General features: G+C 53.9%; 1 protein-coding gene across 1 annotated transcript; it reads left to right on the top strand.

The window, feature by feature from the left end:
- Positions 1-2,361: 2,361 nt before the first annotated feature.
- Pgf (placental growth factor) lies at positions 2,362-13,018 on the top strand. Its single transcript, XM_021179227.2, has 7 exons — positions 2,362-2,868; positions 3,971-4,010; positions 7,860-8,056; positions 8,264-8,343; positions 10,177-10,206; positions 10,300-10,359; positions 12,233-13,018. The coding sequence occupies exons 1-7, from the start codon at positions 2,791-2,793 to the stop codon at positions 12,234-12,236; spliced, it is 489 nt and encodes a 162-aa protein (XP_021034886.1). The 5' UTR covers positions 2,362-2,790; the 3' UTR covers positions 12,237-13,018.
- Positions 13,019-13,218: the final 200 nt, after the last annotated feature.

The following is a 13,218-nucleotide window of genomic DNA, read 5'->3' as shown; positions in this document are numbered from 1 at the left end:
CACACACACTCACACACACACACACTCACACACACACACACTCACACACACACTCACACACACACACTCACACACACTCACACACAGTGCCTTTATAGTTTCCATGACCCTACTGAGTTGCTTCCTACTTTGCAGATGGCAAGACGGACTCAGAAAATGAAAGCCGTAGCTTGAAGTTAGTTGCATACATGTCCTGAAGTAGGGCCTCAGGACCCAGGAACAGAGATGTCAGTTCACCTGTCCTGAAGGAGATGAGCTATCCTGGTGCCATGGAGGTTTTGGAGTCTTCCTGGTTTCTGCTACCTTACCCGCTTTAGCAAATTCATCCCACAAACCAAAACACATGTGTCTGAGGTTTAGGGACAAGAGACCTCTCAAGGCGCTTGTAGGGAGCCCAGATGTTACCCAAGGGGTTAAGTTCATGCAGGAGAAGAGGAGTGCGTGAGCATCTGCAGCCATCTGTGCAAATGGAAATGTGGAGGGGTCATCTGCATTGGATCCCCAGCATTTGGAGCAGAGCCTACAGCACAGTAGAGCCAAAGGAAGATGTCACGTGAAATGACGGATGAATAAATGCATGCACACATCCATCTTCAGGTACAATTACAGGCAAATATGCCCAATCTGTGCGTGCTCAAGATAGTCGGGGTACACAAGGTGTATATTACACACATAATTAAGAATACACACCTGGGCTGGTGATATGGATCAATGGATGGGGCACTTGTCCAAACCTGACAACCTGAGTTTGATCTCGGGAACCCACATGGTAGAAGGAGAGAGCCAACATCAGAAGGTAATGTTCTCTGACCACTCCATCCATACATGCACCATAGCAACACACAAAGCAAAATTAGTATTAAAAAAATGTTTAAAGGGCACACACTTGTGCCCACATCCACACATCCATCTGGGAATAGATGCACTTCAATGCCTACGTGTACACGAGATGCTGTGAGCACGTGTGGATCCTAGCTATCTATCCACAGCATCCTTGGGTCAGCTCACTCTCATCCACACGCACAATGACCCCGCACCGTGCTCTGGAGCCAGGGAGACAATCTGTCTACTGTACAATCCCCAGCATGTTGGAGCTTGTCAGAATGTTCTTTGCAACCCCCGCTTAGCTGGCCAGTGACTGGCCCCTGGCTCCTGGACCTGCAGGCCTCAGGGCCTACCAGACAGAGAGGCAGCATCTCTGGCAGCCCCTTGTGGGTGGGCAGCAGGCCACAGACACAGAGGTCACTGGGGGTGAGAGCCAAAACTGCCCTAGCCTCCCTGCCTCTGAATGGAATGTGATCCAAGAGCCACCTCCCAGGCCCATCTCCTCCCCCACAGCCACCCACCAACTTCTGACTCTGGACGATGCCAGGTTTTTGCGGCCAGCCCACAAGCTGGTCACAGAGGTTTGTTAGAATGGCAGGTGATGAAGAACAACTCAGGAGCACAGGAGGTTACCACAAAAGTACAGACATGCATGGCTGCATGCGTGTGTGCGCAAGAGCACACACACACACAAACACACAAGTACAAAGAGATACCCAGAGACCCAGATCTGCGACACACAGTGTAACTGGGCACGTTCAGTGGGTGACATATACACACACACAGCTTCATAGGTATACACAAGTGCCCATGCAGACACTGCCTCTCCTCAGAATGTCTTGCTGCTCTAGAACACTTCCTCTTCTGCTTGGGCTCTGGAAGTGATGCCAGGTTAGTCCATTCCTACCTCTAATAGGCTGGCCTGGCCTGACAGGAGGAAGTGGTGGTGGACCTACGTCTAGCCAGGTGCCCGGAGGTGTTTCCTATGTGCAGCCCACATCTGGGCTGCCCTGTGCCTGCCTACCAGGTCAGATAGTAGATGAAATAGAGGGACGGTTCGGGAGGCACGTAGCTTGTCTTGTCTCTGCCAGATCCCTGTCGACGCAGGCAGATGCCCGCGGGCATACATACACTTTCCAAGTGTGAATATGAACATTGTTCAGCATCTGCAGGTGGTGCCCTCTCATAGGATCGGGTTGTTAGTCTATAAAATGGGATTAGTAATCCTGTCACCTCTCCTCCCGGGGTTGTGTAGGGATGGCACGGGTCATGAAGAGCCACAGCAAGATGCTGCCTTCTTAGTACTGCAATCCCTGCAGAGGTCACTTAAGTACCCAGCCATCTCCAAGGCAGATGTTGGACGTCCGCACCTGGAGGCTCCAGAAGAGCCAGGTGCAACCTTGGCTGTCGCTGCGGGCTGACCCCGGGGCAAGCTAATGAACGCCTAGCTCCGAGGGGCCAGGAGATCTGCGCCGGCAGCGCCCCTTCAGCGCCCTGCGGGGTCACGCGCACTCAGGTCTCACCACCAACCGGCTCTCAGCGCTCCCGGGCTGCTCCTGGGGCCTCCGGATTGAAGTGGGCGGGCAGGCTGCAGCCCCGCCCCATACACGGTCTTGAAAACCAGCGGCCGACTAGCTTCGGTTCGTAGGGAAGCTGCAGTCTGAGAAGGAAACCGCATCTTCAGACTTCTACTCACCCACGAGAGGAGCTAGGGTCATCGGACCCCTAAGATCCTTTCACATCGCTCCGACTCGCCGGGACACTCCTCACCAGTTTCCTCAGCCACAGCCCTACCTGTGAGCTCCGGACTTCCCCGGCTTCCAGTGGATGCTCAGGCAGACTGCAGAGACCTAGCCTAGGACAGCAGTGAGGGGGACACTCCTCTCCTCTCCTCTCCTCTGGTATCAGCGTCTCCCCCAAGGGGGACGAGCATGGTGATTGTGCCTTGAAGGACCTTGGCTCTGGATGTCTGAGAAGATGCTGGCCATGAAGCTGTTCACTTGCTTCTTACAGGTCCTAGCTGGGTTGGCTGTGCATTCCCAGGTAAGGACCTGGCCTGGCTTCCTCTTGACCTTCTCATCCTAGCGGTAGAAACAGGGGCTATGGTCTTAAATTACAGACTCACGTTAGAGAGCAGCTTCTGCTAGGGTGCCCACATATTTCCCAGGGGCTGGGCTGGACCTCAGGGAGGAGACCTCTGGCTGGGCAGTCCCTAATTCCTGGGGGCTGTCTTAGTGGGGGCAGGGAAGCCACAGGGAATGAGGGAGGTTTCCTGTCTAGCCCCTGGAGCCCTAGTGGCTTTGCAAAAAGCATCCGTCCACTAATCCCAGTCAGCTCCCTGGCCCTGTGGTCAGGGTTGTGGCCCCATGACCAACCAGGCGCCCCCAGGACCTCTGACCTGGCCTAGTGGGGAAGGAGCTGACTAAAGAAGCCTGAGGTGGGGAGGTGAGGCCCTTCCCCCACCATTGCTCCAATTGAGCAGGGGGCTCTTGGGTGGGCTTCAGATATGACAAGGGATCCTGCCGTGCCCTTTCCTCCTGGTGGGTGTCAGAAGGTCCTGAGTGCAGGGCCTGGGGAAGTGAGCAGGGCCCTTTTCCCAGGAGCTGGGTGAGTCTGGCTGGGAGCCAGATTGGGCAGCAAAATCCTGACAAAGCCAATGCATTCCCTTCCTGCTGCACTGCCCGCTGCACTGCCCACTGCCCTGGGAGCCCTCAGCCCCAGCCCAGGAGTGGGTGGGTTGTCCAGTCCCCTTGCTGAGCAGCCAGGCCATCCGTCTGCTTGCTGCAGTGTTAGCTCGAGGTGTAACGTTACTGGCAGGCAGCACCAGCTCATGGCGCCGCCTCTTCTCCAGCCCCTCAGCTCCCACCAGCTGATCACCCTCCCCCTGGGCTCTGGCACCCAGCCAAGGCGGGCTGTAGTAGGCCCAGCAGGACTGGCCTGGGGGCTGGGTAGAAGAGAGACCCCACAGGATTACAAGCACTTGGGAACACAAGAAGCCTCCTACCCTTTTCCAAGTGAAGAAACTGAGGCCAGAAAGTCAGGTGGTTTTTAGCAGAGGATGGGGGAGGAGCTCGGGGTGGGCTCAAAGAGCCGAGCCCCAAGAAGATGCCCCCTCCTTATAGCTCCACCTTTGTGTCCACCGCAGGGGGCCCTGTCTGCTGGGAACAACTCAACAGAAGTGGAAGGTAAGCCAGCCAGGCCAGCTCTGCAAGCTGAGCCCCCTCTCTTCTTTCCTCATGAGCCGCAGCAGCCGAGGAGAAGGGATCGGTCGGTCGGTCTGAAGGGTGGGAGCAGGCCAGTGGCAAGCTGGGGTGGGTCTGCAAGCTCGACATCCAGGCTGAAGCCCAAGAGTCCAGCTTTTGTGACCCAGCAGCCTAGAGAGGTGCAGTCATGGGTTAGGGTCACTAAACACACAGAAAGCAGGACGTGATTGCTAGGGTTCGTCCAGCTGGCTCAGGGCCCCTGCCCAGCACGCTGTAAGGGTGCAGATGGAGTCTTGGTGGACAGAATCTGTGTTGAGTGCCGGAGGCCAGACTGGAGTCTGGGAACTGGATATAGTAAGGAGCATTCGAGGGGCTTGGTCAGGACGAAGAGTCCTCCCTGCCATTCCAACCCTGGTGGAGCTGTGCAGAGCTGACCAGGCGTTTCCATTGATTACAAACAGGCGGGCTCTGTCACACCCTCCCTGGCCCTTTCACTCTCTGCCCTGGGTTGTGTCAAGACATAATCTTCAAAGGGCAGCAGGACCTTTGCCAAAGAGAGGAGCGCGCCCGCCGAAGGCAGGGAGCTCGTGCCAGGTCCTCTCTCCTTCTCCCTTCTTGCCTCTCAGAGACATGGAGGATGGCCACATACCATGACTGAGGCGTCCAACAACATGGGAGAAAGGATGTGCTTGTAGCAGTGTCCTCAAAGACACAGATAATAGCTGGATTGCTTTCTTGGCCTGGGAACACCCTCTGCCAGTCTGCCCCTTGTCTGTTCCCCATCCCACTGGGAGCAGCCTGTCCGTCCTCCTGCCTGCCCTCACATCTGAAGTCCAGACCACTGAACAGGTTAGAGAGGTAGCTGCCTCAACTTCAGGGACTTGCCCATTTTCTGAGCCCTCTGGAGATCTGAGGAGAGTTGTATCTCCCACCCCCCACATCACATCTGTTATTGAGGACTTTTGTTTGTAGAGCGGACACCAGCTTCCAAAGAGATCTCAGCCTCTGTTTCCTCATCTGTGAAATGGGAGAGCTTAGCTAAGTACTTGATTTCAAAGACTCTTTTCCCAAGGCTGTGAAATTCTGAGTCCTCGGAAGAAACGTGAGTGTATATTATACGTGCCAAGATCCTGGGTGAGAAAGCTTGGAGGTATAGATTCAGAGTGTAGGCCGGCTCACCTGTAATCCTGACAAGCGAGTGGGCCTGCGTTGTGGCCAAGGAAACAACAGTGGTTAGCATCTGGCATTGTCATCCCCTCTTGCTAACACCAGAGGCAGAGGCAGCGTGGTACGGCCGTGGGCACCACTTTTTTTTTTTTTTACCACTGTTTTTCTCAGTTCCAGGGATGAGCATGTGAAGGAGGGAGGTCCCAGTGTGTCACAGATGATGTGTATGGGGTTGGGTGTGGGGGGAGGAGAACCCCAGAAACCAGTCAAAGCTCTATGCACTCTTCAGTGTATCTGGCAGAGCTGGCGTACTCAGCCCGGGGCCTCCCGGCTGCACAGGAGCTAAGGAGGCACTAGGAGAGCATCCCTTGTGGCAGGCTGGCTGGGTGCCTTGCCTGTGAGGAGGACACCAGCTAGGCTCCGGCAGGCAGCCAGTGGGCACTGCAGAGGCCTTTCCAGCAGCTCACCATCAGGATCAAACAGTATCCTTCCATTCTGGGTAGCATGCCACTGAGGACAGATGACAGCTCACTCACAGAGCTCGACAGGTAGCTAAGGAACCCATTCTGGCCCCAAAAGAGGCCCTCAGAGGAGGGACCAGTCCTAGCAGGAGCAGCCTCCCAGGCCTCTCACCACCCACTTCCTACCCAGAAGAGGTTTGGGGTTAGTGGAAGTTCTCCTTGGAGCAATGGAGCACAACGCTGTCCTGAGGGAACAAGTGGTCTCTCTGCTTCCTCTACCTGCCTTGATTTCTCCTGTACACCCAGACGGGGTACTGCTAGGGATGTCCCTATTTCCAGGGACATCAGCTCTTTCTCTGCCTTTTTAGACTAAGACATAGGTCTCAGGATTTGGGGGGATCCTGGAATCTAAAATGTTTACCTAATTGGACATGGGATAGGGGTTTGTTTGGGTCCTGGGTGGGGGGTGGCAAGGTCCCCTTCACTGGTGTCCCTCCCTAGCAGCCGAGTTTTTCTGTGATACTTTGTAGCTAACTGCTCTTCTCCCTTATTTATGTTCCATGGCAGAGATTAAATGTTAGTAGTGATTGGTTGTTCAAGAAGGCTTCAGACTAAACAGGCAGCTCACAGCACTGGCGAAAGGGAGGTGGCCTCTAACCCATGTCGCAAAGACAGACTTTCCTTGCCTGGATGTTCCCACTTGGGTCCAGGGAGAGTGTCCAGTAGTCTGGAAAAGTAGTGTCAGAGGGTCCACATCCCCCTCCAGCCCCTGGTCTAGCCCAAGTATCTTCAAAGCAGAGCAGGATAGGATGAAACACCAGACGTCTAGATAAGTAAGGTTTATTGCCTCCGAAGCTGCTCTGCCAGCTCCACGTGGATGAACCGCCTCTTGGGTATTCTCCACCAATTTTTGGCCTTTCCCAAGGGCCTCTGAAATGTCTGAAGTTTATTTTTCTTCTGAGATTACCGCTCCCTGTTTAGGCAAAAAGGCTTGTAGATGTCCCAGGCTCCAAGTCTTCCATGAGCTGAGGATGGGCATCAGATGTGGTACAGGCTGACCCAGGCATGGTCTCAAGGTTGCACTGAATCACAGACAGTCTGTCAGGGCGTAAGTGACCTTAGCAACCATCTATTCCCGGCCTGCTTCTCTCTCCCGAGCACAGGAAACCGATATACCTGGAATGGCTAAGTGACCTCGCCAAGGTCATACAACCAGTATAGGCACTGAAGCCAGATGGCCTGGCGTCAGCTGCTCCCTGAGAGCCTGTGTTGGAGCCCTGGTACCAGGCTACCCCCTGAAGGAGCAGCACCTTTGGAGGGATTTCAGATCGGCCCTGAGGAGATACCACTACCACCACCAGGCCATCACAGGGGTCAGGACTGTTCCTGGTAATCCTAGACCAACTGTCACCTCATCAGTCAGGAGTCACTTGGCCTATGTTTACTGGGGTCAGCTCCTGCTCTCCCAGAGCCTCATTTTGGCTCCAGCGGAGATAAGAAGCACCAGAGATGGAAGATGGGAGCCAGGGACCCAAGCTATGCTCCAGAAAGGAGTTCTGCTCCTGGGATAATGACCGGAGAAGGCTTCAGGGAGGAGTGGTGGCTGGGTGTGTAGCCACATGGTCTTCCTTGGACCATGTAGATCTAGATTCCAAAGCTGCAATCAATACTAATATGTTCTGGCTCCTTAAAGGGTGGTGGGACCCAGTAGACATGAGGCTGGACCATATGACTAGGCATGCTTTTAGCTGAAGAGGACTTGTATTGAGTGGGGTGGGACACAAGGTAGCCATAATGGGGTTGAGGCAGAGGCCAAGGGAAGGCTGGCCCTTCCTGGTGTACTTGAGAACTGTTTTCAGCAAGTTCCCCAAGGCCCAGGAAGCACTAGGTCAGGCTGGAGAAAGACACAGAAGCTTAAGGAGTGGCCATGGCATAGTCGTCAAAGCTCCAAGGAAGATTTTGGAACCAGTGAAAAAGACAGACTGAGAAGCTGGGACCTTGAGAGATTCTGCTCCGTTGGAGTTTGAGCCCCGAAGCAGCTAAGGCATCCCAGGGTGAAGGCAGCAATAGTTCAGAGCAGAGGGACCCCAGACAGAGTCGGGGGCTTTGTCGAAGAAGTGAACTTGGTATGAACTAAACCCGAGAGCCAAGTCTGAGACACCCTTCTGACCTGACCTGACCTGGCCCTTCTGTCTTCCCGTAGTAGTGCCTTTCAACGAAGTGTGGGGCCGCAGCTATTGCCGGCCCATGGAGAAGCTGGTGTACATCTTGGATGAATACCCCGATGAGGTGTCTCACATATTCAGTCCGTCCTGTGTCCTTCTGAGTCGCTGTAGTGGCTGCTGTGGTGACGAAGGTCTGCACTGTGTGCCAATAAAGACAGCCAACATCACTATGCAGGTAGGGAAACTCTCCCCCACATGTCACGCCCTGCCCATAGCCCACACCATATCCAGATGCCCACAGAACCTCTAGAAATTACCCAGATAGGGACAGAGGCAGGTCAGGGGCCTACAGTGGGTCCAAGCCAGGGTCCCTTGAGCCCCCATTCCAACCTTGATCTCCCCATGGACTCCTTACTGAATATGAACTCTCTATTTCCCACAGATCTTGAAGATTCCCCCCAATCGGGATCCACATTTCTATGTGGAGATGACATTTTCTCAGGACGTGCTCTGTGAATGCAGGTAGGTCCTGGGTGGGCAGCAGGGACAAACCCTGATCACTTAGCAGATTCTCACTGGGCCCCTGGGGCAGAAGAGGGGGTTGCCAGCTTATAGCAGGCTGCGTTTGTTTCCCTAAGCAAGTGGTCCTGGGGAGATGTTTTTCATTTAATATTCCCTACGAGCCAAGTCACTCTGAGGAACTGGCCCCAGCAGCTGGAGTACAGCTGCCAAGATGTCCCAGTAGAAAAGGAAGTCTCTCCTAGACATCCAGAGCCCCGGCGCTTGTCACACAACTGTCACAGGTCCTTGGAACTAATGTCTATAGACGAAGGTATCACAAGCCTGTGCTTGATTCAGGACCAGGCTGCCTGCCTGTGGGGAGTAGGGTGGGCAAACTGTACTGAGAAGACAGCAGGAAACCCTCATAGAAGGAAAGAGACAGGCAAAGGAGGTGCAGTGGTATCTTTCGAGTTGCTGCACACTGCTAACTGTCCCTGGGAGCTTGGGCCAGCCCTCAGCCTTGCTATCTGTTCCCCAGGCTCTTGGCACGCTTGTTGCTAGGAACAGCAGCCTGGCATGCCATCTAGGTCCCGGAGACATGAGATAGGTCTGGAGTGTCTCTGTGTCACAGACAAGGCACCAGACTAGAGGTTTGGAGTCTCGTGTGGAGCTGGAATAAGGGGAGAGCAACCACCTTCCACGTGTGTCTCTTCAGTGTCCACTGCATGCCACACACTGGCCTAAGTGCCTGGGAAATGGTGGTGAGCAGGATAGCAAGGTTGTGCCACTTGTGGCCACCTTGTCAGCATCGCACAGAGGAGGCGAGCCAGACACTGCAGTTCTGTGATTTGGTCCACTGGCCAACGTGGAAAAGGGCTCTGGATCTGGACTTGGCCTGTCTCACGCCTGCTGCCTTTCTTGGCAGTCACCATGTGTTCTCCATAGTCAGCTACACTGCCCGGCTCTGCCCAGGACTCTAGCTGCCCTCTTTGAACTTGAGCCCTGGCTCCAGGCTCTCTCCACTCTACCAGTATTAGAGGCCTTGAGTCAACCTGTTCACTTCCAGCCAGACACCATAGCTCAGTCAGGAGTCCCTCCTCACCTCCTCCCCCAGGGGCTGAATGGTGACCTTCACCTTCTACATCATCTTTTCTCTGACTTGCCCATCTGCAGAGGTGTGACTGGGCAAAGTGGGCCGGCTCAGGACAGCATACACTCAGGGCCCATGCCGCCCCTCCTGTCTGGAACACTGCTCTTGGGAACTACTGAAGAGATCTCTTTCCAGCAAGCCAGGCAACAGGGACACCTTTCTTTTTACTTCTGGGCCAAGAGCCACGGCCCCAGAAGGCAGAGCTGGGACATGCCTGGAGACTGTGAAGCAAGCTCCCTGCTGTTGCCACGGTGGAGCTGGGTTAAGCCCAGGCAGGCAGTCTTAGCTGGTAGTCACCATTGCCCTGACCACAATCTTGTTCATCATTTACTTTCTTGAGGGGCTCCCAGAGTGTACCCCTAGAAGGAACGGGGAAAGTGAACAGAGAAAAAGTAAAAAAAGCAGAAAGCAGAATTAGAAGATCCCAGCTCTTGATGCCAAGAGGCTGGGGCGAGCAGAAACATGTGATGAAAAGCCCCAGAGGGGAACATCGACCTCTCTGGGGATTGCCAGGACCTAGGGTAGGGCTGGGAGCGCAAGCACTGCCCCCCCCCGCCCCCCCCCCACAACTTCTTCACCAGCTCGGTGCTGCCCCCTAGCGGCGCTGGAGCAACCGCCTCACCAGGACCTAGGGACTGTGGGAAGTGGGTGGTAGCAGGAAACATCCATTTACTCGTCTCCCCTGCATCTTTCCGTTTCCCTAGACCTATTCTGGAGACGACAAAGGCAGAAAGGTAAGTGTACTTAGTGCGCGGGGAGGTTGTCGGACCTGCCAGCCGCTGTCCGAGCACGAGGAACCCTCTGTACTGACGCTTGGTTTATTGCAGGAGGAAAACCAAGGGGAAGAGGAAGAGGAGCAGAAACTCACAGACTGAGGAACCCCACCCGTGAGTATGCTGGGGCCCAGGGCTGGCACAAAGGCTGAGCCTGAGGGGGTGGGGCACTGGGGATGAGGTCTTGAGATGAGAACAGGGAATCCACGTTTAAGGTCTAAGGCGTGCCGGGCCTGGTGGCACACACCTTTAATCCCAGCACTTGGGAGGCAGAGGCAGGCAGATTTCTGAGTTCGAGGCCAGCCTGGTCTACAAAGTGAGTTCCAGGACAGCCAGGGCTATACAGAGAAACCCTGTCTCGAAAAAAGTTTAATTAATTAATTAATTAATAATAATAATAATAATAATAATAATAATAAAAAGGTCTAAGGCACATCCAGGGACTTTAGTTCTTGTCCCTTATCTCTTTGTGTGGCCTTAAACAAATCCCTTTCCTTGTAAAATGATGGGTCTGGGAGTACAACAAGCAATGCGCTACTGTGCAGGGGTCACTGCTTTGTGCCAGGCACCTAGGTGACGACCACATGCCCTGTTCTTCCAGAGTATGCCTTCTGCTACATAGTTGGCCACTTCTGGGCATCTCTGGGGCAGGTGCAGTGCGTCTGCAACTCTCCGGTTCCCAGGCCAGTGTGTCTCTCTGTCTTTGGATCCCTCCCTTCCTCTCCCCTCTCCCTGCCTTGCCCATCCTTGCTTCACCCTAGGGGCAGCAGGCTGGAGTCCCAGGTTACAGAGTCACAGTGTAGCTGGAAGAGAGGGGTCAGGGAAGGGACACTCCCACCTGGCAGCCAAGCTAGCCAGAGCTAAATGATCAACACACACCACACAGGTATCAGGTGCCACTGTGCCATCCCTCAGATATGGTTCTTAGGGGTCTTGTTCAGGTATCGCCCCCAAAGAATTTTAATAGTTCATGTGCCTCTCGCTTAATTTTAGGTTGGCCTTGAACCTATGCCTAGAGGAGGATTGTTTTGTTTTGTTTTTTTAGATAGGATGCTATGTAGTCCAAGCTGGTTTTAAACTCACAGCAATCCTGCCTCATGTGCTCACTGTGAACTTCTTTGTCTTTCTTTCTTTTTTTATTAATTTTTTAATTTTTATTTATTTTTTTTCAAGACAGAATTACTCTGTGTGGTCCTGGCTGTCCTGCATCTCATTCTGTAGACCAGGCTGTACTCACAGCGATTCACCTGCCTCTGCCTCCTGAGTGCGGGATGAAAGGCATGTGTTACCACTGCCAGGCTCTTTTTGAAGGTTTAAAATCATATTAACAAACATCTGGGTGTGGAGCTCCTAATGCTTCTTTAAGGGGAAAGTGCAACTGTAGCAAGGACAGCAGGCCCCACGCCTTCCTCACAAAAAGTTTAAGTGAATATCCAAGAAGGCTGAAGACTGATTTCTTTAAAAACACCTTTTTTTTTTTTTTTTTTTTTTTGGACTGGAGATGTAGCTCAGCAGTAGTGAGCTTGCTTACCATGTGTAAGACCCAAGCTCAATCCCCCACCCCAGTGCCACAAACCACCTAGTATAAAAGTACAAACAACAGAGCCACTCCTACCAGTTCCATCCGAAGACTGCTGTCTTGGGATGGGTTAACCAGAGACACTGTTACAGGATGCCAGATTGGCTTCAAATGTCTCTGCCACTGAATGGCGAGTTTCTCCATCTCTCCGCCTGAGCTCCACATCTGTGAAAGGGTTAACACTCCTGTGGGGTGTGGCGAAGTGTGAGTGAGACAGGACCTGGCACAAAACTGGGCACCTGAGCAGGTGCTTGGCAAGGGAGACACCTGCTTGCTGGTCTGGGTATAAGCAGGCTTGCCCAGGTGCTGTTTCTTCCTTGTCCCTCTGGGTCTGACCCTCTCTCTAGGAGGAGACGCCATCCTCACAGCATCCTGTCCTCTGACTTGTCTGTGTTTGGTCTCTGGCAGGTGATACCGTTTCCCAGAGGTAACCAGCCACTCAGAGGAGAGCCCCACACCCAGCTCACGTATTTATTACCGTCGCCCTCTCAGAACCCTCCCTGCTGGTACCTACCCTCTATTTATTAGCCGACTCGTCCCTGCTGAATGACGTGCCCCCTCCAAGATAAAGGGGCATGGAAGGACAAGACCCTCAGGAATTCAGTGCCTTAAAACAGAACGAGAGAGAAAGAAAGAAGCCAGCCACGGACCTGTGGGAGCTTCGGCTTGGGAAGAAGCAAGACATGGACATGGCCTTACAAGGGGCAAGCCGTGCCCCAGAGGCCCTGGCTCTCCAGGGAACTAGAGAAGAGAAGAGGAGGCCTAGAACCTGCCCTGATTCCCAGCTCCACCCAGACAGCAGCTCTGGCCCTGGCTGCATTGAAGGCATGTAGAGGGGACCCAGTCTACTGTATCCTGGAGATCGGGACAGGACATTCGGCTCTGGAGAGCAGAGCTTGCCTGTGGACTTTGCCCTTCAGTCTAGAAGTTCATGCTTCACCCTTTGCAAAGCCACCCCCTTGTCCCCTCTCTGGGACACAGGCAGAGTGGCCTGGGGCTGAGCAGAGGGCAGGCTGGAGGAGCACTAGCCCGTGGACTTTGACCGCTGCAAGTCTGGGTCGTGTGTCCTCGTGGTACAGCTACGGGAAGTGAGCTGACTCCTGGAGGGCCCTTGCAGCCCACCGGTTGTCTCTGCCGGGACTAACTGCCAAGCCAGATTCTCTTGAATAAAGCATTCTAGTCTGGAACCAACATGTCTAGTAGGATGTATGTCTTCCAGAGCTGTGGGGGAGAGCAGAAAATAGAGGCAAGGCAGATGAGAGAGGATGTGGGAGAGGCAGATCCAAGCCTCGATTCCTCTTCTCAGAAAACCTTCTCAGGTTGTGAGGGGACATGCCAGCGGATGACATCATATGTTTCTCTTTTGACAGCTGGGGAAACTGAGGCCCGAGAAA

This window comes from Mus caroli, chromosome 12 (genome assembly GCF_900094665.2).
Source record: "Mus caroli chromosome 12, CAROLI_EIJ_v1.1, whole genome shotgun sequence".
NCBI classification, from domain to species: domain Eukaryota; kingdom Metazoa; phylum Chordata; class Mammalia; order Rodentia; family Muridae; genus Mus; species Mus caroli.
The sequence above is the reverse complement of the archived record's forward strand: the minus strand, read 5'-3'. Positions and strand labels throughout refer to the sequence as shown.